Source organism: Engystomops pustulosus, chromosome 2 (genome assembly GCF_040894005.1).
Source record: "Engystomops pustulosus chromosome 2, aEngPut4.maternal, whole genome shotgun sequence".
Lineage (NCBI taxonomy): Eukaryota > Metazoa > Chordata > Amphibia > Anura > Leptodactylidae > Engystomops > Engystomops pustulosus.
Genome location: NC_092412.1, coordinates 231,963,948 through 231,988,365, shown reverse-complemented (window position 1 = coordinate 231,988,365; position 24,418 = coordinate 231,963,948). Strand labels below are relative to the sequence as shown.

Here is a 24,418-nt window from a genome sequence, read left to right as displayed (position 1 = left end):
GTCTATTTTCCTCAAAAAATGACACACATATATCAGAGCCCCCTGCTGTATTCTGTAACAGGGTGCGGAGGGATCCTTCTACATTGTGATGAGCACAAGAATCTAGTCCTCCTGCTATGATGTGACAATTTCCATTGCTCTTCGGTAAAGCAGGGGGGACATGGAGGCAATTGGTTCTATGTTCTACCCTCCGGGTTTAATGATTTCCATTATTAGAACATCTACTCTGAACCTCACGGTAAACTTTTGTTCTCACATTATGAGCATAAACAGATAAAACAAAATGTGGTCTAAAAACTTTCTAAATTGCTGCCCATTAACCCCTTATTACAATCTGCTGTAGAAATGTGCCGGCATATTGGTTGGGCAAGTAGGATTGCAGCTAACTGGCCGGCGATGGCTATGATTGATGTTACCAGTAACCCTTTAGATGCTAACTTCTATTATTACCCGGTATATATGTGATTTGCACCCCCCTGTACAGTGGCATCACCTCCTTTTACCACTATGCTGCGGAGGTGATGGGTTACTATGACAGCTGGCGCCTAGCAGTGGTCTTTATGGCTACCAATTTATCCCATCTATTTACTTGCCTCAACTTTTATTTTTCTTCTTGTTTTTATACTTGTTTTCATAGTGTTAAGTTCATAGTGAGAATAATACTAAGATCCGTGTGACTTAAAGACTGGTTCTGTTCAGTATTTCATATGTTTTTTTGCACTACGGGAACAATATAGCAGTAGGTATATAATGGCACAATGCAATGTGAGTCAAAAGTCTCAGGACATCCAACTATTTCATAAATGAAAGGGTAATTCTGAATACCCCAGCAAGTAATAGGCCTGTTTTTTAGGCTTTTTTAGTCAGTGTGCCTTATGTATCATTGTTTGCCAAATGTTCCGTGCGACTTTTGCACCATTTATGGCTCAATTCTGCAAAGGAAGTTTTTTTTTTTTATGGACCCGATTTCAACATGTAAATTGGAATTATTTCACAGGCTTTAACATTTTGCACAGTAACCTGCTTTTGTCAATTTTTTTTTTATTGGTTACTTCTAAGGGTGAGGTCACGCGTAGCAGTTTAATTGCGTTTATAATGCATTTTGAAACTAATTACAACAGCTGAGGAGGTGATTTGCCTTATTTCATTACTGTTAACATTTGCACTTACAAAACGCAATATAAACGCCACATTAACGCATGTGTTAACATTGTGTTTACTATGCGTTTTGTACATTCAAATATTAACAGTAATGTAATTAGGAAAATCAACTCTCCTCAGCTGTTATAATAGGTTTCAAAATGCATTAAAAATGCAACATGTTAAATTCCAAATTATTGTCCACTCCTGTATATAACCCCCTCATATGGCTTGTGTCCACTCCTGTATATAACCCCCTCATATGGCTTGTGTCCACTCCTGTATATAACCCCCTTACGTGGCTTGTGTCCACTCCTGTATATAACCCCCTTATGTGGCTTGTGTCCACTCCTGCATATAACCCCCTTACATGACTTGTGTCCATGTGGATTTGAGACATTTGCAACAAAAAGTCTCATAAAGAAGCCAAAAGTTGTACCTGCCAGGATAGGAAAAACTGAACATGTATCACAAGTAAAAAGACAGGATCATACATAAGGTGCAAAACTACCCGGCAAGTCTCTAAAATCTCATTATCTCCTCTGAGCTCTGCCAGCTCTTCTTCCCTCTCCCTCCACCCCCCTCACTCATTCAAACATGAGCTGACAGAGATTTGCTTGAAGCATGGGGTCAGCTAATATCTGCAGGAGGGAGGTGGGAGGAGGAGAGCTAGCAGAATAAAGAGCAGATAATGATGACGACACAGGGACTCAGACGGCCCCATGACTCAATACAGTTTTCTGGCAGGGAGCAAAGTATTTTTTTTATACCTTAAAAAGTGAGTGAAAGAGGGTTTAGTAATTATAAAAGTAGATTGATAATTAGTATTAAAATTATATGGGAACCTGTAATTAGGTGCAAATGTGTGATCCTGATAACAGGTTTTAAGGAACATACTTTTCTTAAAATTGAACACGTGTTAAAATTGTTCATTTGTCTCATTTAAAATACCAGAATATTCATAGGACCTGTCTCCGGGAACCACAGGGAACCTCCAGGTTTCCCATTAGATCCATATCAAACAATCCACCCCCTAAGTTCCCATAAAACAAAGGAAACACAATCAAGGATATAGCTGCAAATTGCAATTAGGTGAGCTAATGATGTAATGATATAACGGAAATTTATGCAGTGTATTATACTTAGTAATCGGAGTGATGCAGGACAACTAAATTACGGTGTACCGCTATTCTTTCAATGTGTTCTGTTTGTCATAATGTGCCACTACTGATGATTAGAAAATTACATTTACAACTGGGGAACAAAAGAAACGGAAAGATTGGAATTCAGGAAAATAATTATTTTTTTGATCGTTTTACTGACAAACATATTTTTTTTTACATCTCTGTTCTTCAAGGTTTTACAAAATGTCTGCGTTAATTATTTCCCATTTCATAGATTTATGACATGAATCGATTCTTTTTATTACTTACTGTACCGTAGCTCTAAAGGCCTGAGTAGAGAACAAAGCCGGGACCCCCTCCTTTTAGGCATTTAAAAGATTCTTATGCAAGTGCATGAATTAAGAAGGAAATAATACCTAAAGGAAATCAACTACTGAAAAAAAAAAAGGGCTAGAAATACTCTCCCCCGATCCTCTTCATCTTGATCCCTGTCACTAGTCTTGACACACTGGGATCATCTAGAAAACAAGCTTATAATTAGCAGCACGAAGAGCGGGGACAAGATGTCCAGCGCCCTGGGCTGCTAATTATGCACGCTCTCGAAACCTCATGCCGGGAGCATGAGACAGGGAGTTAATGTCACGCATGTCAAATCTAGCGACGGAAAGCACCGGGGTCAACATAAAGAAGAGTGGGGGTGAGTATTTGTAGCCTTTTTTTGATTTCCTTTAATGCTGCAACATAAGACATTGAGGAAGGGGTCCCTCTCCCACATCCATTCGTAGATGTTTTTGACAGCACTTTCAACAGTGGGTATGCTGGTACAACAGTGGGTATGCTAGGAATATATGGGTACATATGGATGAGTGGAAAGTCTTGATGACAGTAATAAGCATGGACTCAAGCAGAGTAATGAAAAGCCACAAAAAAATGATATAATAGCCATCAATAGGGTGCCCATCTTATGATTCAGATATACAAGCATTAAAATAGAAGTGGTATATGGTGGTAGCCTTGTCCAACGATCAACGGCCTACCCAGTGTAGTCGTTTATCAGACGCAAATGTTTAGAGTATCAGAAAGACCAAACAGAAGTGATTTGTATTTTGAGACACAACGCATTTCGCTCATTACCTAAGATGCTTATATTTAGATTTATTTAAAAAAAACCTGTAGAATTGTTAAAGTCACACGAAAATATGTTTGAAATATTATGATTTACAGTAAATGGATACTTAACACTTATGTATTTCTTCATTTTCTTTTCAGTTGTGCTTCTTGACACTACGACGGCTATTGGGGAGTTAGGATGGAAGACATATCCATTAAATGGGGTAAGTAAGGAGTTAGATTTATTATGTTTTTTTGGATACAAAAGTTTCTTCCTGGACGCTCTACCCAATTCATGGCATGATGACAATTTCTGTTTGCAACTGGATATAATCCTGAAAAATCCACCTTATTCCGAAATACAGAAGAGATGTTTGCATCCATTGCTAGATTGCTTCTCCTTTGATTAAAAATGTTTTCTAAAAGTGAAGGAGCTTCTTCGAGTCTTAAAGGGCTAAGAACTATTGATGACTTCATTGATGATATCTTTAACATACAATAAATGGGAAGACTGGAATCAGAAGTGGGAGAAGAGATGCATGATCCATTACTTTAAACTGGCTATTCACTTCTGCAGATTGATGTCACATCCCCCACTGATCTATGGATCTAAATGTTTAGCCTAGAAAACCCAACTTAAAGTAAATCTACCATCAAAATCAAGTATGATAAACCCATGGCACTTACTCATAGATCCAAGCACCGTGACTGTGGTAATCTTTTCATATTTCTTATCCATGGCCTCCTTCTTCCTAAAAGCAAATTTTAAAATTATACTAATTAACCAGAAGGTCTATGGGGGTGTTACAGAAGCCCTCTGTGCTCTGGCTTCACAAGCTGTTGTTACACTGTGCAGTCGCACCCTCCCCATGCATATCCTGTAATATTGGCAGCAGCGAACACACATTGGAAAAGTTGGAAATGCTCCCGGCGCAACTTTTAACATCCTGTAAATCTGCAGCACTGAAGGCTTTGGCAACACTCCCATAGCCTTTCAAGCTAATTAACATAATTTTAAAGGTTGATTCTAGTAAGTAAGTGTCCCTGGTTTATCATGATTTTAATGGTAGATTTTCTGTAACCATCTATGCTTCTTCAGTCAAGGTTGGACAACCCATCCCCTTTCATTTTCAACCATTTTATGAGATTGAACAGCACATAATTTTGCTGTACATAAGTTTTTTGTCCCTAGTTCTTGAGTTGAACATTTCTTCTTTCATTTATATACCATAACAGTTCTCTCCAGAGCGGATTACCCTTGTAACTTTTTGCAATGATTTCACCCTCTTTTATGATAACCATCCTTAAAGGGGTTGTCCATTTTAAGCACAATAAAGCAAATAATTAATGTAGTTTGTGTATGTTTGTGTAATGTTTAATATTTGCACGGTGTAATATGTGTAATATGTATCATGTGAAATTTGTTTGTGTACATTTGGAAAGTTATACCATTGTCTAATATACCTTCTGTATCAATTCTTCACAGTATTCAAGATCTCTGCTTGTTGTCATCACCAGTCCATGGTCATGTGATGTAACACAAGTGCATGGCTCCTTGCATCCTTGGTCATGTGATGTCACACAAGTGCCGGGCTCCTAACATCCCAGGTCATGTAATGTCACACAGGTGCACGGCTCCTCACATCCCAGGTCAAGTAATGTCACACAGGTGCATGGCTCCTCACATCCCAGGTCATGTAATGTCACACATGTGTAAGGCTCTTTACCATCACATAGCTTTCATTACACTGTGCGCTATAACGAGCTGTGCACCTGTGTGAGATCACATGAACATGGACCGGTGTTTATCCACAGGAAGTAAACAATGACATTTCCTGTTGCATCACAGCAAGAAGACAAGAAGCAGAGATCTTGAAAACTGAAGAATTGTTAAAGAAAGTGTATTGGAAAATTTGATAACTTTTCATGACATAAACAATATCAGGACTGATAGAGACAGGTTGGAATTATATCTGTGAAATGCTGTATTTTCGTTAATAACAGTGAATTAGACAATGTGTTATTTTGTTATCCTGAGTACATATAAGAAACTTCTCTTCGTGGGTTAAGTTAAATGCTCAATGCTTTTAAAAGGAATAACATTTGCTTTGTGGCCTTTATCTGATATTAGGTGCCAATTATCCTTCTCAGAGGATCATTAAAGGTGCTCACTCCTATACACTTTACCGCCAATAAAAGGCATTACTGGGAGAGATTTATGATACTAATTGACCTAAGAAAAAAGAAAAAATGGAGGACAGTTTTCAGTGGGTGAATGTGGACAGATTGAGAGAATGTTAAGGTTCACTGTGTGGGTGTGTACAGACCTAAAATAGTAAAGTTACACTGAAGGTCTTCATTGGCAGATGTATTGCTGCCTGTATCTATGAAACCTTGTACCACCTGTGCCAGGATGTACATCTACAGGGTTTAAGAGTCAGTATGAACGATCTGATGTTGTAAAATCAGAACTTTTTAAAATCTTATTCCCAAACCTTATCCACAGGATAAGGAATTACAGCCTTAAGGGGGTCCATCTGCTGGGAACCCCAACCATCACTAGAGCGGGCCCTCATCTATCACGTAAATCGGAGTTCTGTTCTCACAAATGTAGCAGACGTTTGAGCGTCAGTCCACCCGGTCTTTTCAATAGTTCTCCTGACGAGTGGGGGTCTTTTCTCATGATTTGTTAAGGTCCCAGGTTAGAACCTAACAATTAAACTTTGCACAATAAACTTAATGGTCAAATGCTGCAAAGAGTTTTGAGGTTCACAATCCCCTTAAGAATTGTATCATCTTAGTTATCCCCCTTTGCAACCCACAATCATCATGAGAATGGACATCTACTTACCTCCATCTCACTAACTTTCTTGAATGGAACAGAGGTAGGACTGATTGTAGTTGTCCATTCAAGTCAAAAGGAGCGAAGGTATAATTCAAGCATGGAGAGATGTGTCCTCTGGATGGTAACCACTTTTGTTTTTCTGGATACGGACTCAAATAGTTCCACCAGTGAATTCCTTGGTAGTCTCCTTATCTAGATGGGTTCCCGAGCAAGATAGGCAAAAACCCTGTATAAGTAGAACTTGATACAATTTATTGTTATACAGCACCTTAGGCACGAGCAAGGTTTAGGAAGTCACTACCGAAGCTATTTTCGTCAACTATATTTTAGAAATTTACGATTGGGAGACAAGTAATATTTTCATGTAGCTGTGCAGTGGTGGGTCCCAAGAGCGGATTTTACTGGGTGGATCAAGACGCTGTATAAATTGGCGGTAATTGTAATTTTGAGAAAACCTCTTTAATATCTCATATGACAATATAAAAAATAGCTGTCATCAAAATCTGGCCTAATAAGTTATAACCAGTATGTTGGCCAGCACTTAACAGTTTCTAGATTTTTTTCTTTCATGGTCAAGTGTGGTGACGGCATCCTGAAAATCAACTTTGAAGTGAGATGTAAATTGGTTGTATACAGTTAAGGAGCTGGAGTCAAGCTTTCCCCACCTTTAAATGCCTCCTTCTCTGTGATTGACATCATATACCGGACTTCAGGAGATCTGGTTAGTGGTGTCCTTGGATGCAAGAACATCAGTTACAATGATGGGGCAGTTCTGAGGCGAGGAGAAAATAATGAAAAAACGTTAGCTGCTCACCTGCATCCGTGTCCGTGCTCTGGAGTACGTCCGGACCTCGACGTGTACATAGAGGAAGAAAAATGTCGAAAACTCCGGCACCAGGAACTTCTTAAAAAATTGCAAGTTTTATTCATCAAAAAATTTTTTTCAAATCCATAAAAGTTATTTGCAAACATCCATTAGCGCATCACCAAAAAGACCTTATGTGGAAAGGCAAAAGCCTACGCGTTTCAGGTGTGTGTTACACCCTTAGTCATGGCTTACTGAAGGAAAATAGGGTGTTGTCTAATATACCGGTAATCGTGTGACGTAAATCACGTATATCCGGAATCTACAAATGAGCCCTAAAAGCTTTCGTAAAATACAATGCATAAAAATGAATGAAATACCCACTTCGTATTGTGTTACAATGTTGCAACATGTGTTATGTTACCTGAAAAATAAGGAGGAGACCTTGACTTCAGTTTCAAAATCTCCGCCTCCTTGACTTTTTACAACCAATTTACATCTCACTTCAAAGTTGATTTTCTGGATGATGCCACTACACTGGATCATGAAGGAAACATCATCTAGAAGGTGTTCAGCTGCTTCACCACATACTTGTGGTGGTTAATTAGACCAGTTTTTGATGACAAATTCCCTTTAAGGTCAATAAAAATGTAAACTTGGCGAAGTCAACGTGTTCTTCAGTCCTCATTTATTTCTCCCACATTCTCCCATTTTTACACTTGAAGAAACTAACCAGATTGGGAAAAATGCTGCATTTTTAGTGTGCTCTGCTAAGTAACTCTAGCATCTGGCTATTCAGACTAATGCCTTACAAACATATGGCATATCGGCATCCGTGTGCAGCACATATTTATAATCTTGCTATGTAATTAGACTGCACCAGTAGCACAAATCCTAATGATCGGCCTTAAAAATACATGTTGCCTTGACATTGCCCACCTATTGGAGTCACATACATCAGTCTTTTTTTGCGGATCTTGTTAATAAATAGTTAAAGACGTTATAACAAGGAGTTATTTATGACATGGGAAGCTTCGGTGATCAAAGACTCCAGTGCAATTTAACATAACTTTCAACTCTCCCTAGATGACTGGACATCTTAATGAAATTATGTGGCAGCCAGGCAGTCTCGCTGGCAGTCTAATCCAAACTCAAGTGAAAAGCCAATATTAAAATCATATTAAAATCAAACTAATTTTAAACACTTCCCACTGCTTCCAAATAGTTTCTCCCCGTGGCAAGGTCATCCATGACATCCCATAACTACAATTAGCAGAGAGGATTTTGTTTTGCGCCGGGCTGATTATTTGCAGTAATCTTTAATCAATTGCACTCACAGTATCCTATATTATTAAAAACCACAATCAGGAGACCCCCCAGAGTGCAATTGATTTGAGTACCATGCCGAAATTGTCCATTGTATATCACATCTTCACTATAAGCAGGCGAAGAAGTTGAGACTTCTAATTAAAGGACAAAAGCTTTAGAGGACATCTTGACCCAAAATGTTACATTTACATATATAAAGGAAAAACACACTGATGCAGAAGAATAAAAAAAGTCTAAATTCTTAAGTCTAGTTAGAATGAAAAGTTTCAAACACGATAGATTAGAACCCAATGTATACAGTGGAATAAAGACAAAGGTTTTTAGATTAGTTACTATTATATTCATTATTACAGATGAGCAAATCCACTTGAAAGACGTGGAATTCCATCAGAATTTCATAAAAAATGTGATTTTGCATGAATCCAAAAGTGTGATTCTTTAGTTCTCAGACTGGGAGAACATGGAAGCCATGACTGGCCAACTGGAACCCTTTCCGGCATAGCCGGTTCTTATCCCTGCTAGACCATGAGTACGGGCAAAAATATGTAGTGCTTGAAACGCGTCGGTAGGCACATGTTTTTATAACATAAAAGCTTGTATTTTTGTGCTATGCACATGTTTTGTAGTTTTAAAGAGCATGGAATAAAGAAAAAAACTTTTTACATTCACAAGTGCCAATTCAATCTTTTTTATTTTGTTGGTGTTACTATTTTACCAAAGTCGACTTGAATTTTCTGCTTGATCCTGGGCACCGTTCACATTTGCGAAGGAAGTCTGGAATGATTCTACATTGGAAACTTGGTGAGCTGTATATTTTTTCCTTTTTTTAAAAAATTGTTTGCAACTATTAATCCCATTTGCACCAGAATATCAAGCCAGTATTATTACAGTAGTGGCCCACATGGGGCCCTGACTCAACCTGACAGAGTGAATTCTGCTCGAAATGAATATATAGTAGTAGATACAAGGAATGGACGGCACTCACCAGTCTCCGATACAAATTTTTTTCTTTTTTATTAATGCATAAAAATAATCCCGGCTTTTTCGCGCTACACTGCACTTCTTCTGGCATCCATGTATCATGCTGGACATGAATCTTCATGTTCCATGGGATCATCACTACGGAAAAGGCTCCAGGAGGTTGAATAAGGTTTCCAAAAACTCCCATTCATTGCTAGAACCCCTGGAAATGCCCCGTTTCTCCTTTTTTTAAAGAACATATTCAGGGGCATGGACCTGATGAAATAAGTGGGACAAATTATGGAGCCATATCCGGCATGACCTGGTGCCTTCACTGTCACGCCCTCCTTGGGAGTCTGAGTGGAACAACCCAGTTCCAAGACTGAGTCAGGGGTCAGGGCAGCCACTTTTTACAGGCTCCCAATCATGGCAGAAATTTAAATTTTTTTTAATAGAATTGTATATATATTGTATATAGAATTATAGAATATATAACACAAAAGCAGATTCTCACAAACATATTTATAATAATAATAAATCATAATAAGGCTTTATTTATATAGAGTCATCGCATTCCACGGCGTTGTCCAGATCTTTACTTGTCCAACTGTGATTTGACTCTTATTCCTCTCCATCCCTATAATCTGCCTCTTGTATCCATTGTGATACGGTCACATGAGGCGCTCTCTACCTTCCTGGGTTAATGTTTCCTTTCCTCCATAATCTATTCAATCTTATCGTGGTCTTTTGTTTGTCTATTATCTTTTGTGTTTGCTTTTGTGTCTGCCTCTTATCATCTGCCTCTCGCTTTCCATAAGTTCCCTTCATATTAAAAGATCTTCAGCTAAGAGAACATTCACAACAAGTAAGGGAGCTTTGTATTCATGGCCCATCATCCTGGTACATTATTTATTACTTGTGTTGTGAAGTGAGAATCTAAATGTCTTTATTATCAGCTGCAAAGTCCATAAAAAGGCTCACCCTGGAAAGTGCGTCTAGACCATATAAATGTGTTACTTTTATGGCTTAGCACCTGCTTTCAGACCTTCGCTCTCATAAGGATTCAGTTATTTCCTGTACAGAGTCTCCATTAACATCACCCGCAGTCCACTAAAGGGTCTCACTCAGGGTCGGTATGGGGTGCCTGGGGCCCACCAGAGAAATTGATTCTGGGGGCCCACCATATCGCTGCCTAGAAATATTCGTTATTTCACAGGAGTTCACGGCGGTTGCTTATGGCCGCATGGAGTACCTGTGCTGTCACTCACTGGCAAGGGCCTTAGATCGGGATGGAGGCCCCTGCCGTAGCGGAGGTACCGGGGGCCCACTGTGGGCCAGTGCAACCCTGCTATCAGGGCCCTCAGATGGGGATGGAGGGCCCTGCCATAGCAGAGGTATCGGGGGTCCACCGGAGGATTCACCAGTGCTCCGGCGGGCCAGTCCGAGCCTGGTCTCACTGACTAATGTTATGTCACATCTGAGGAAGCAGATGACCTGGCACCATCAATGGTCAACCGCCCTCAGCAGCTGCTTGATCTGGGGCTACAGATGGGGCTTGTCTTGCTCCTACTCTAAGCAGGACATGTCCAGGTATAACAAGACCACAGTTGGGGCACAGAGGGGACCCCAAAAAGTTATGTTTGAGGGACTAATAATGCACAGTTCCACTCCAAATAACTACCTGAAACTATTGTACTACCTACCTCTGTTGATAAGTAAATATTGGGATTTCTTCTAATTTGCCATCTGCACGTATACACAGTTTAAGATCTTGTCTAAATGAAATTGGCAGCGGTAGAACATATTTATTGAATATTGATTATCCCAAACTAGTGGAGCCTAACAAATGCTAAGGAAATGCTTCCCTTGGGTATGTCTTAACCATGGACTGCATTATCCTAAGGCTGCAACACTAAGCACTCACCTACCATGATACAATCTGCTGCAATAGATCTATATCTGTATATTGGTGGGGTTCAAACAGTGGGACCCTCACCTTACATTGGACGGAAAACTCAATTTCTAATTATTGATGATTATTGAGATGATTATTTTCTAGCAGTCACATTGAGAATGAATGGAATGACAGCTTCTGCCATAATCTTCACCTTCCACTCCATTGAGAGGACAGAACCCCCATTTATGATGGGGGTGGGGGTTCCAGTGGTTAGACTTCCACTAATCAGTAAGTGATTCTTTTTCCTGTGGAAAGGAAACAATAGTTTATGCTAGTTCCTTTGAAGTCAACAAAACCTACTTATTTTGACCTAAATGGACAATGACTTTCTAATTATTGAGTAGAAGCTTCATCATCTCCAAAATAATGGTAGGGAAGAATCTAAATTCAATAATTTCAATAATAACTTATTCTTTTATAATGATAAAAATAATAATCTTTATTTATATAGCGGCATCATATTCTGTAGAGCTTTACAAATTATAGGCGGTATATACAAGTAAAATTAGACATTACAGAGTCATATGTAACAAAAGGAGTGAGGGCCCTGCTCCCAAGAGCTGACAGTCTATGAAGATGGGGGGGGGGGTGACACACGAGCTTACAGTCTATGAGGATGAGGGGGTGACACAAGAGCTTACAGTCTATGAGGATGAGGGGGGTGACACTAGAGCTTACAGTCTATGAGGATGAAGGGGGTAACACAAGAGCTTATAGTCTATGAGGGTGAGGGGTGACACAGGAGCTTACAGTCCATGAGGATGAAGGGGGTGACACAAGAGCTTACAGTCTATGAGGATGAGGGGGGTGACACTAGAGCTTACAGTCTATGAGGATGAAGGGGGTAACACAAGAGCTTATAGTCTATGAGGGTGAGGGGTGACACAAGAGCTTACAGTCTATGAGGATGAGGGGGTGACACAAGAGCTTACAGTCTATGAGGATGAAGGGGGTGACACAAGAGCTTACAGTCTATGAGGATGAAGGGGTGACACAAGAGCTTACAGTCTATAAGGATGAGGGGATGACACAAGAGGTTACAGTCTATGAGGATGAAGGGGTGACACAAGAGCTTACAGTCAATGAGGATGAGGGGGTGACACCAGAGCTTACAGTCTATGAGGATGAGGGGGTGACACAAGAGCTTACAGTCTATGAGGATGAGGGGGTGACACAAGAGCTTACAGTCTACTAGGATGAGGGGGTGACACAAGAGCTTACAGTTTATGAGGGGGAGACACAAGAGCTTACAGTCTATAAGGATGAGGGGATGACACAAGAGGTTACAGTCTATGAGGATGAAGGGGTGACACAAGAGCTTACAGTCAATGAGGATGAGGGGGTGACACCAGAGCTTACAGTCTATGAGGATGAGGGGGTGACACAAGAGCTTACAGTCTATGAGGATGAGGGGGTGACACAAGAGCTTACAGTCTATGAGGATGAGGGGGTGACACAAGAGCTTACAGTCTATGAGGATGAGGGGGTGACACAAGAGCTTACAGTCTACTAGGATGAGGGGGTGACACAAGAGCTTACAGTTTATGAGGTGGAGACACAAGAGGTATAAGAGTCTGTATAATGGTCCAGCCATTCTTTACAAGGGAACATAATACTAGAATTTAATAAATAAAAATATTGCTGTTCAAACAAGGGTCAAAGAGACTGCAGAGAAGCCTGAAACTTGGTATGAAACTGGTGTTTGCCAGATAACAAACTGGGGTAGGACATAGGAAATATTAGTAAAGAGAAGGTTGAAGTTTCATGGAGTTAGTGAATGTAATATACTTGCCTAAATAGTTGACTTTTAAGAGCTTTGGATGTTCAGTATTAGGCTGATAGTCTGGGGAAGAATTGGTGTGACTCGGGAGAAGTCCTGGAGACGTGAGTGAGAAGTTCGAATTAAGGAAGAGAATAATCTAAGATCACTGGCAGATTGAAGATCACGGGTGATAGACTGAGATGAGAGAAGAGAGATAGGGAGGTGCAGCATTATGCAGAGCTTTGTGGATGAGGGTGATTATTTTAAACTGACGTGAAACCAGTGCAGTGACTGGCATAGACTGGAGACATCCGAGTGGCGTTTGGTCAGAAGGACAAGCCAGGCTGCTGTATTAAGACTACATTGGAGAGGAGAGAGGTTAGTGAGTGGAAGACCGATTAGTAGGGAGTTAGCATTTTAGAGGTTTCAAAATGTGTTTGAGATGTATGTGGCAAGAGCGGGCAAGTGATTGAATATGCTTTTGTTTTCAGAGGACACAATCTTACTCTCCTCCCTTCTTTCAAATAATGTGCCCACTGAGCCAAGCCAAGCATGCATGTTTTTAAGGCTCAGAAGGGATGTCTATAATACCAGCGTTTGGTTCTACAGCTGTTCAGTTTGATATTTATTGGACATCCATATGTTAACGTTCTGTGATTCCGTCTGTTTTTACAGAGGGCACCTATGAGTCCAACCACCAAAAAGTGAATGAGACTATTGACCTCCATTCTTGTGACAGGTGTGGGTCCCATAAAACCTGAGGTCATTTAATTGTTTACTAGAACTTTAATATTTTTGGCTCCTTTAGAATTGGGAATCCAGTTGTGTTCAACTACAATATATTACGACAAACAGAAGAGTAATTATTATTATTTCCTAGCAGCGGTGGCATCGCTACATTGTGTCTGTCTGTCTCGCCTTTCTAATGCTTCATTAGTTATACAATATGCGTAACGCCAGGATCGGTGGAAGACGACTGTGCACCCCATGTGTATACATAACAAAATGGATTGTTTTCACAAAAATGCTTGTGGTTTTCCTTTATTGCCGCTCTCCTCAGGACTTATAATGTGCTGTCATAGTAAAACTTGGCTGAATTATGACTCATAAGTTGTTCTTTTTTTTCGGAGCTGTCTTGCCGATGGTAATTAAGGGGAAAGATTTACATTTATAAACCGGTGCTGGAGATGACATAGGTATGTGAAGCCCTCATTAGCATTCTTTAGACTTTTTTTTTTTCGTAGTGGAGAGGGTTCGTTTTTGGCAGCTCAAATTGATTAGCGCTAATTGAAAAACGTATTGCAAATTGCTATGCTAATCAGGTTAAATCTAGTCCGAGCAGGTAGAGCACGATAAGAAACTGAAATTATTTCTGGGTCTGAGCATTTGTTATGTTGGCTCCACAAGACAATGATGTATATAATATAAAAAGGCTCGGATTTTATCTATGATTTTGTTTCCAATGTGTGACTTTGAGTTGTGCTTGTTCGGATGATAAGAGACAAAACAGAATTAGGAATACCATTGCGCTACTGACCTATTATGTGGAAGTCTATAGGAAGACTAGACCATTGACTAAAATAGGCTAAATGAGGATGGCCAACACAATGCTGTTGTGACTCACCGATCCGTTTTCCCACAAGTCATTTAGTAATCGAGGTAGCAGTCCCGGTGCTTCTATAGGGGAATAAAAGCTCATCCAAGATTATGTCACTGCTGGACCAATCACTGGCCTCAAGGGTGACCTCCATATAAATTACATGTCAGCCAGTGAGATCCCATTATTGGCCACTAAGGCCAATTATTGGGCAAGTGATAACATTGCAACAGAATAGTTCTTTCATCTAGGAACTGAACGATAAGGCAAGGTAACATCCATGACATTCCTGACATCATCAATTTGTGGGAAGCCCCCATTTGCATGAGATAGTTGGCCAGACCTACCAAATTTGGTGAGTTTTTGGTGATTCTTCATGTGCACATAGCTGCTTTATGCACATGCCAATATTAAAGTAAATCTACCACCAGGATGAAGGATTGTAAACCAAGCACACTGACATACTCCTGTGTGCTCCTTCTGCCAGGATCCGATTTTCTTTTAGTTTAATTATGCAAATGAGCATGAACAGCTCCAGGCTTGTTTTTACCAAAAAAGGCTTTTAAATATTTATCTGTAAAAACCAGGGCATAAGAACCTAAAAGAAGAGCGGATCCTCCCAGTGGGCATGTGCACCAGTATGTCAGTGTGCTTGGTTTACAATCCTTGATTCTGGTGATAAATTTCCGTTAAGGACTGAAGTATTCATCAATTCGGACCCTTAGTAAATGTGCCCCATTGTGTCAGGGCAAGTCATGCTAAACACAGAGCCAGCATGCTGAAAACATCTAACATTAGGTTCTAAAATGATAATTGTAATTCTACATATTCCAAATATTTGAGACAACATTTTTGAAATTAAAAATGAATGAACAAGCAGATATATTTTTGACGATTTGTGTCCTAATCATCTGGACATCTAGGATGTTGATATTATGATGTAGTTGTGAATAATCAGTCATGGGTTGTTATTGTGTGCTTTGGCTTTATTATTTGTATAAATGGATATCTAATCTTCATAACTGTGTTCGTCCAACTGAAGCTGCGGAAGGTCTAATAGGCAGATGGCTGACAACACGAAGGAGTAGAAGTGGCGTCGCTTCATTGCGTAGCCTTGCATTAGTAAGTAACTCTCATTGTGTTTAGTGCATAATAAGAGGCCTGAACAATAACCCATTATATATATATATGTCTGTGGGTTACATACAAGATGGTTTCTGTAGGTTTGTTCGTAAGTTGAGTTTGTATGTAAGTCGGAACTGTGCATTTTATAATTGTAATCCCAGTCAAAAAATTTTTGGTCTCTGTGACAATTGGATTTTAAAAATGTTGGGTTGTCATAAGAACCAGGATTAACAATAAAGCTTCATTGCGGACCCCTTTAATAACTGTTTGGTAACTAAGGCTAAAGTACAGTAAGTTACCAACATCCAGAGGTCCGTTTGTAACTAGGGGTCGTCTGAAAGTTGGGTGTTCTTAAGTAGGGGACCGCCAGTATATATACATCTTGTTAAAGGGATTGTCCTCCCTCTTATAAAAGTATTCCAGGCATAGATCAGTGGCGACACTCTATTAGCTGTGTCGTTCTCACTTCTCGGTGCGGAATGTTCTATTTCTGTCCGTTCAGCTAGAAATATGATCAGCATTTCCTGTTATCATTCTGATTGCAATAAGACATTTTCATGCACTTGATTTTTAATGTAAGCATAATTTGGGAGATCGCTGTGTGATTAAATGTGCGAGGCCTCCAGCTGCTGTCTCTCTGTCTTCTTTTTTTTTTTCCCCCGGAATTGTCGGGAGGCAGCATGAACGTCTGGCATTAATATTTATACGGAAATCTCCCAATATATGTTGCTTTTCTGCCCCTGTTTATTGAGAGCGGCTGGGATAAGTCAGACACCGCTTGTCCTGGGTTGTCGCTTGCCTTGCGAATGGAAATACATTGGCAGAGTTCTACTTAGCCTAAAGCTTATTAAATACACCATTATTATATCCATGACTACACAAGGATGGCTCTGTAGAGGTAATTCCATTATGAGAGTGAAATATTTGCGTTTATGTACCCAATGGGGATAAACAACATGATTTATGTTGTATTTTTTACCTCGGCTTCACCAATTTTTTTTATTTAAATTAGAAATGTAATAGCTTTTCCCTTTCCCTGTTGTTTTCTAACCCAAGTAGAGGAATTTTTCTTAAAGCTACAGACTGTGACCTTGGCTGATAAATCCCAGACACTCGTAGGGTCCTCGGTTATTTTCCTTTACGTTGTTATGGTCTGACATTGCATCGCTGTAAATATTTTATGTGGCTCTAATTTCTAAGCAAAGTTATGTGTCACATATGAGAGTTGTGCATGGCTGGGGTTTCTTAGGTTCACCGGTAAAAAGTGTGATAGACACTTTCGTACCGTCCGTACTGTGCCTGGTTATTATGGAGTAGGGGAAGGCTGGTAGTGGGACGCCTACTCCATCCGGGCTTCGGTCCTGAGTTTTGTATAGCCCACAGGTGCAGGTGACAGGACTCGTGATTTAGACTCTAGGCCAGAAGCAGTAGGTGAGGCACCTCCTGGAGAGCTGATTGCTGGACTGTGTTCATACAACAAAGGTTACTGATTGCCTCCATCTGGCCAAGAGCGGGTGCCTGGCAGCCAGGTGCACCTAAAGAGAGGGACCTGCTATTGTATTAGACAGTACTCAGACAAGTAGGTGTTGTTTTTGTTTATGCCGGTAAGTGCTTAATTTGGACTATAACCTGTGTATGTCCCTGCTTCCTGCACTACTACCTAACATCTGCCAGATTCCTCACAATATATATGAATTTATTCCACATTGGGGTGGCATTTATTACTTTGTTGCAGGGTCCAACATTGCAGAGCTCGAAAACGCTAGTCTAGTGCCTCGTCTGATTCATCACTGTGATGATGAATTTGTAAGAGTACTACTTTTAGACTTGCTTTTCTCTGGTCTTAACTGTGCTCCACAATTTGGCTAACCCTACTTTTCATTCACTAAGATTGTGCGCCCGATATCCTGCATGTGTTGCTTCGACAAGGTTCGATCGAGTTCACCATCTTTTTCCAGGCGCATGTAAGTGCTTGATCTTGCGACACAATTTGAAAGTTAAGTCCCGCGCTCAGTCCGAATTAGTCGGCCCCAATTTATGTTGCATGAAAGCCAGTGCAGCTGCGCCAAAAACCGATCACGTGCGACCCAGTCCCCTGTTAAATACTTGTTAAATCCCCTGTTAAATCACAGCCGTGCAAAACCCGAAAACGTTGGATAATCCGACGAAAGTCCATCCACGGACCCTTAGTAAATAAGCCCTAGTATATTTAGTGAACCAAATCACTGGCAGAGAAGTCCAGTCCCAAGGATAGTTATGTAGCTGACTAAAGAGCTAGGCTAGCCAACTGAGATAACTACTCAAGATTTTAACTCGCATACCTCTCAGCCCAGAACCTCAAATAGTAGTTGCAACACCATCTTTAAAACCTTTGCCTGAAGCCAGAATTTAATTTTCCTCCTGATCCCAGATGTTTGAGTCGTCATCGTCCATTTTTCTTTCCTAAGCTGCACTTTTCCTTGCTTTGAAAACTCTCTCTTGTCTCCCTTGTATTCACTGAGTTGCACTTTGCTTATTACTGCACATACTCAGCCGTGTCCATAGACTGCAATGGGCTCCATTGAGTTCAGTGGAACACATAGAAATCAATAAGAAGCCAACCGTGCACAGTCCCATCAAAAGTGATATAGTACTGTAATAGAAATGGGAGGGGTTGAGGAGAGAGCGAAACGTGCAGAGGGATTGTGGGAGAAGAAAACACAGGACTTTCATAATTCAAAGATGTGGCAGAAGATTGTGTTTTTGACATTTTTGGCCAGTATATATCAGTTAAATGGTGGTACTACACTTTAGCAACAGGTGGTTATTGTTTTCTATATGTTTTTATACTAGGAGTCAATGCCAGACCTGCACCTAGAGACCTAAAGTCCAGAGAAATGTCCAGAGAAACTTCAAGTCTCCAAATCCTCAAGATCCGTGTGCCCAGAACATGGTGTTACTTGAGCCCTATCAACAAGAAAACATAAAACCACTTATTAGTAGCTAAGACTTTTATTTTTGAAACAACAGTGTCTTGGAGGACATCTGCTGCTCCAGGCCCTGAGCTCTTCTTCTGTTGGCTCCTCCACAAATCTCAGTTCTGAAGGTTGGATCCGCAGTTCAGTCGTAGCTCCAAGAATTCTTCCTGAAGCAAAACATAGAAGCCGAATGCTTTACCGAATTAACTGTAGAAGGATTGATAAACTGGAAAACTTTTTTTTAGGGAATACTTATTATAGTTATAATATAAATAGGAAATCTCAAGATCTCCTCACTGAGACAATGGGGCACATTTACTAAGGGATTTGCGCCAGTTTTCTGACTGCCTTTCACGTTCTTTTAGGTGAAAATGGCTTGCAGAGGTATTTAAGAAGTATCCGCGGCACTATTGTGTTGCACGCGACCCTTCTGTGGCACAGCTGCGCTAACTCCATGCACCACAGATTAGGGGGCTTTCCAGTGCTGAGTCGGATGGAGCTTAATTACCCCTGTGTGTGCTATGCCCAGGATTGGCCCGGCTGAGAAAACATGGCTGTTTTCAAGTGGCCTAAGGCAGTAGTAACTAAACATTAATATAAAGCAGATTTTTCTTTGATTCATTGCTTTTTTGGAGGACTGTTGCAGGTTCTGAGCATAAATGAGAGCCACTGGATAAGCAGAGTAGATAAAATAAAGCTGCATGAAGAAAGTTGTGACTCATCACTAGTGTGAACAGACGAAACCAAAACTTTACACAGAATATTAGAAATCTCGGCACAATAATAATACAAAATACATAAAAAAGAGAGCGTAATCTTGATACAATAAGCACCACACTGGGCTCATTAGGCAGGGTCAGGATATGACATGTGTATATAGTTGTGGGCATACGCACTGCTGTCAGACTACAGACAGAGGATTAAGAAAATCTAATTCTAATCAGAACCCCGCGTGTGCGTCCTCAGATCTCGCGCAGCATCCGGTGACATTAAACCATGATGCTTTTTGCTTTATGGCATCTTTAAATTTAAACAACAAGCCGAGTGCTAATCTTTCTCTCACAAACCGTCAGACAGATCCAAAGGATTTCCCACATGAATGCCGGCATAATGCTATCTCACTTTACTGAATAACCTCCAGTCGAGTGGCCTCTGATTTTGTGTTCAGCTAGAAGCGGCACTCTCCTGGCTTTTGTCTGCCAAGCAAATGCCAACAAATGCTTGCACAGCTTGAGCTCCATATACCACATTTATTTGTTCTGCGATAAGGACAGGCTGATGTGCACTTCGGATAAAGGATTTCTAAATGAATCTAGAAATCCAAGTGGGACTGACCGCATGACACTGCCGACCACTCTGCCAAACCGCGACATAGGAACGCCAATGTAGGTCGCCAGCAGTAAAGTGTTGCCTGCTGCTACTCCATTATTCAGGGGAAGATGGATGTGACCAGCCAAGAGAGGGCTTTACTTTTTGTTTTTGTCTAGTTAGAAAGGGACAATTTGAAGACACAATGGCCCAGATTTATCAAAAGTGAGGAAAATTGTACTACTCGTATGTCCAGGGTGCGGCAGATTATTGAATATGGCGCAGAGACACACCCTGTGGTGCTTAGGAAGTGTGCACCATCTTTTTTTAGGTGCACATTTAAGATATAGGGGCACATTTACTTATCCATCCAAAGGAGTTCACAGAAAGTACATTGTCCGACACTTATCCACTATGCCGCGATTCACTAAGATCGCCCGATATCCTGCATGTGTCGCTTCCCCGCTCAGGTCCGACTTAGTTCACCTTCTTCCTGGTGCATGTAAGTGCTTGATCTTGCGAAACAAATTGAAAGTTAAATCCAGTGCTCAGTCCGAATCCGTCAGATCATCCAATCGCACCCCGATTTCTGTCGCATGAAAGTCAGCGGAGCTGTGCCAAAATCCGATCACGTGTAACACAAATATCTGTTAAAGCCATGCAAAACCTGAAAACATTGGAAAGTGTGACTAAAGTGTGTCCGCGGACCCTTAGTATATAAACCCCACAGTGCGCAACACAATTCTCTATTAAACATGCCATAAACTCTGACTAAGCAGTTACAGCCCCTTTAGGTGCACATATTTTCTGTCTTGCTGGACACAGAGCAGCCGCAACATAAAACTGGCGCAAACACTATAAATACATATTCAAGCAGTTTGCACATTCTTTCCAGTGCAAAAAACTGGTGCAGCCAGAATAATAGATCTGGCCCATTAAGACCTTATCTAGTCACTGGCAATGAGATGCTGGGTGCTGACATTGTGGTTAGATTATCAGGGTACAGGTTTATATACACTTTTATTTAGCTTCTGAACATTGTGCTAGTATCTGACACCTAGAAAGAGAGATGAGACAGATCAGAGATGAGATGATGAGATCCATGAGATGCCTATTACACACAATGACACAGTTAGCTCTCCTACATCTCTGCTATACAAGAACACACTAGATCTGATGTGCCCTACCACCCCTCCCCGTATAAAGATCTTATCTGTTTGTAGCTTTACACTCCTCATGCTGCTGCTGGCAGGATGTCATTGTATGTGTATCAGTGTGAGCTCCACCCGGGACTGCAGGGGGCGGGGCTAGAGTGCAGAGAGCAGAGAGAGACAAGCTCCGCGAAGCCACAGACAAGATGGCGGGCGACCCTAAAGTCAGAAGTTACAGGGTCGTGTCTAGGGGCAACTGAACTTGTAAACCAGGACTGATAGAGACAGGTTAGAATTATATCTGTGAAATGCTGTATTTTTGTTAATAAGAGTGAATTATAGAATGTGTTATTTTGTTATCCTGAATACATATAAGAAACTTGTCTTCATGGAAATATCCCTTTATCGAATTTTCCAGAAATCCAAGTCAACTAATTTTTTTATGGAAAAGGGAAAGGAGTGGGTCCCTTCTGTTCACTTTAAGCTCTGCAGTTTGAAGACCTTTGGAAGACCTTCAAAGGTCCTTTAATGGACCCTGCTATAAATATGTTTTGAAATCATGAGGATTTCATAGCTGGTGGTTCTACTTTTGTAACCTGTATTGGACAGTTTCACACTTGGCATTTAGGTTTACGTTTAGGTGTTCATGGACCCCTCAGAAGCTTTGGCCTTGGGTGGCTGCCCCAAACCGCCTATACTTTAACCCTCTACTCTGCATATGATCTCAATAGGGATATGCTATGCAGGTGGCTACTTAGTGGTTGTATCGTGCATTGCAGCCTTTTTCTTAGCTTATTGCGATATTGGGGCAGATTTACTTACCCGGCCCATTCGCGATCCAGCGGCTCTTTCTCTGCGGTGGATTCGGGTCCAGCCGGGATTCACTAAGGTAGTTCCTCCGACGCTGCTGCGCTGAAGTTCCCCGAGGCCCGCTGAAATGCCCTGAAGTTCACCGGCCTTTACCTGGTGAAGGTAAGTGCAAGTCCCGCAACACTTTTTTTTTTTTTTAAATTCAGCGGTTTTTCCTAATCCATCGGGTTTTTCGTTCGGCCACACCCCCCGATTTCCGTTGCGTGCATGCCAGCGCCGATGCGCCATAATCTGATCGCGTGTGCCAAAATCCCAGGGTAATACAGGGAAAATGTGTGCAAATTGGAAATATTCGGGTAACACGTTGGGAAAACGCGATTCGGGCCCTTAGTAAATGACCCCCATTGAGTTGAGTTGCTTTTATGGTTAGTCTTGAGTTCGGAGTTTCATGCGTTGTATATTTCATCTCTAGTCATCTGTGTAGTATACAGAATAATAGAAAATCTGATGAAAAAGGAAAAAGGTCTTCTCTTATATAAATATTACATTTTATTTACCTTGCGATATACAAGAGTTTATTTTGGGCAGGGTTATATTCACTTAAAGATTCACATCTGCAGGACCTTCTAGAATTTCCAGCCACGTGTTAGTTCACACCTGTTCTAAATTCATGAAAGTATTAATAGAATCATTTACAGTGGCTTAAAAGGGTTTCATGGTCTTGTAAAATGTTTAACAGTAGCTTGTAACACTATAAAATCCAAAAAACTTACCTGTGTTACATACCATATTAATCACTAGCGGCTCATATTCCCCCGTCCACAGTTCCTCTGGGGGCATTACTAGAGCTCCTCTGTGCTGTAGCTTTCACTCTGCATGAGCAGGTACCCTCTCTCATTGTTCGAAAATACAGCAGGCAGCGGTTTGGGAAATTCTGGGGGAGGGTTTCCTCTTAAACCACTCCAGGGGCTTAAAGGAAACTCATCACCTCTGCTACCCACAAACACCCTAAACATTACATTGCTCATCACTTTTCACTTGTTCAAATTAGCTACCCCACCTCCCCCCGGCCATTAGACCTGTTAACCCCACCCCCTGGTGCCGATACCACTTTGTTCTTCATTAACGATATTCCGATTGCCCAGGCCGCGAATCACAACCGCACTGAGCATGTGCCACATGTGAGCTGGCCGGCTACCTCATACTCATTCTGCATGTGTGGTGCGGCACTGAAGTTGTCTTTGGATGTGCGGGGCAAGTGCAACATCTCCAATGAGGTAACAGTCCAAACGACCGCCAGGAGGTGGAGTAGCTTGACTGTGTAGTTGAGCTCCTCTGCCTCCTTGAATTTATGTCAGGGCATGAATAAAAGTCTTTTAAAAGGAGTGTAACTAGGAGACTTCTGAATGGGGGCCCCCTTTCCCACTTTAAAATATGCATATTACACTCATATATATATATATATACATTTATATTTCTATATGCATAAATGCATATTCACTCACACACACATTTATATACTCTTACACACATACGTACATGTATAGAGAATAAACACATCACATATACACACATGCAGTGCCATATACAGATATACAGTGCATACAGTACACAAATATAGTATATAAACACCAAACACCATATACACATGCAGCTTATACACATCACAGGCACGGACATATACAGCATATATACATCACATATATGTTGTATACATATTATGCTGCACAGTATACAGCATAAAGGGGCACAGTTACTAAGGGTCTGAATCACGTTTTTCCGCCGGGTTTCCCGAATTTTTCCGACGGATTCGGAAAAAACGCAGAATAAAAAAAAAAAATTGTGTCGCAAAAATAGCACTCACATACACCGAGACGAAGAAGGTGAATTACAGCGGACTTCAGCGCAGCAGCGACACCTGGTGGACATCGGGCGCACGACCTTAGTGAATCCCGGCAGAACCCAAATCGGCATAGGAGAACACGCCGCTGGATCGCGACTGGACCGGGTAAGTAAATCTGCCCCAATATGTATATAATGGTGCACTTCCTCCATTCTTAAGTTTCAGTTTAGATGTAGGGGGCCCTCTGATACTGTGGGCCCCATAGCCACTGTTACCACTGTACGCCCCTGTGTTTTTCAAGATATAAAAACACAATTTGAACAATAGAAAACTGGAAAACAAGGTCCTGTTTGGGGCTTTTGGGGGGGTGGGTTGCAGAGAAGCCCTAGTGTATGCTAATACTTCCTGACCACTGAGGTTCATATTTCCACCTGCTTTTGTAGGTGCTCTCCTTTTCACTAGTCTTTGGCATTTTCCGTACATCTTAGATAATAAATCAAATCTTAGTAAGAAAAAAAAAAATATTACAAAACCATCCTCCCACGCTGTGCGTTACATACCAAGCACATTCCCCTTGTACTAAGTGCTGTTAATA

General features: G+C 40.9%; 1 protein-coding gene across 1 annotated transcript in view; it reads left to right on the top strand.

Moving 5' to 3' along the window:
* EPHA6 (EPH receptor A6) overlaps positions 1-24,418 on the top strand; it is a 585,002-nt gene that overhangs the window by 65,495 nt on the left and 495,089 nt on the right. The window contains exon 2 of the mRNA XM_072138516.1: positions 3,534-3,598. Coding sequence (XP_071994617.1) covers positions 3,534-3,598 — 65 coding nt within the window. The remainder of the gene's footprint in view (positions 1-3,533; positions 3,599-24,418) is intronic.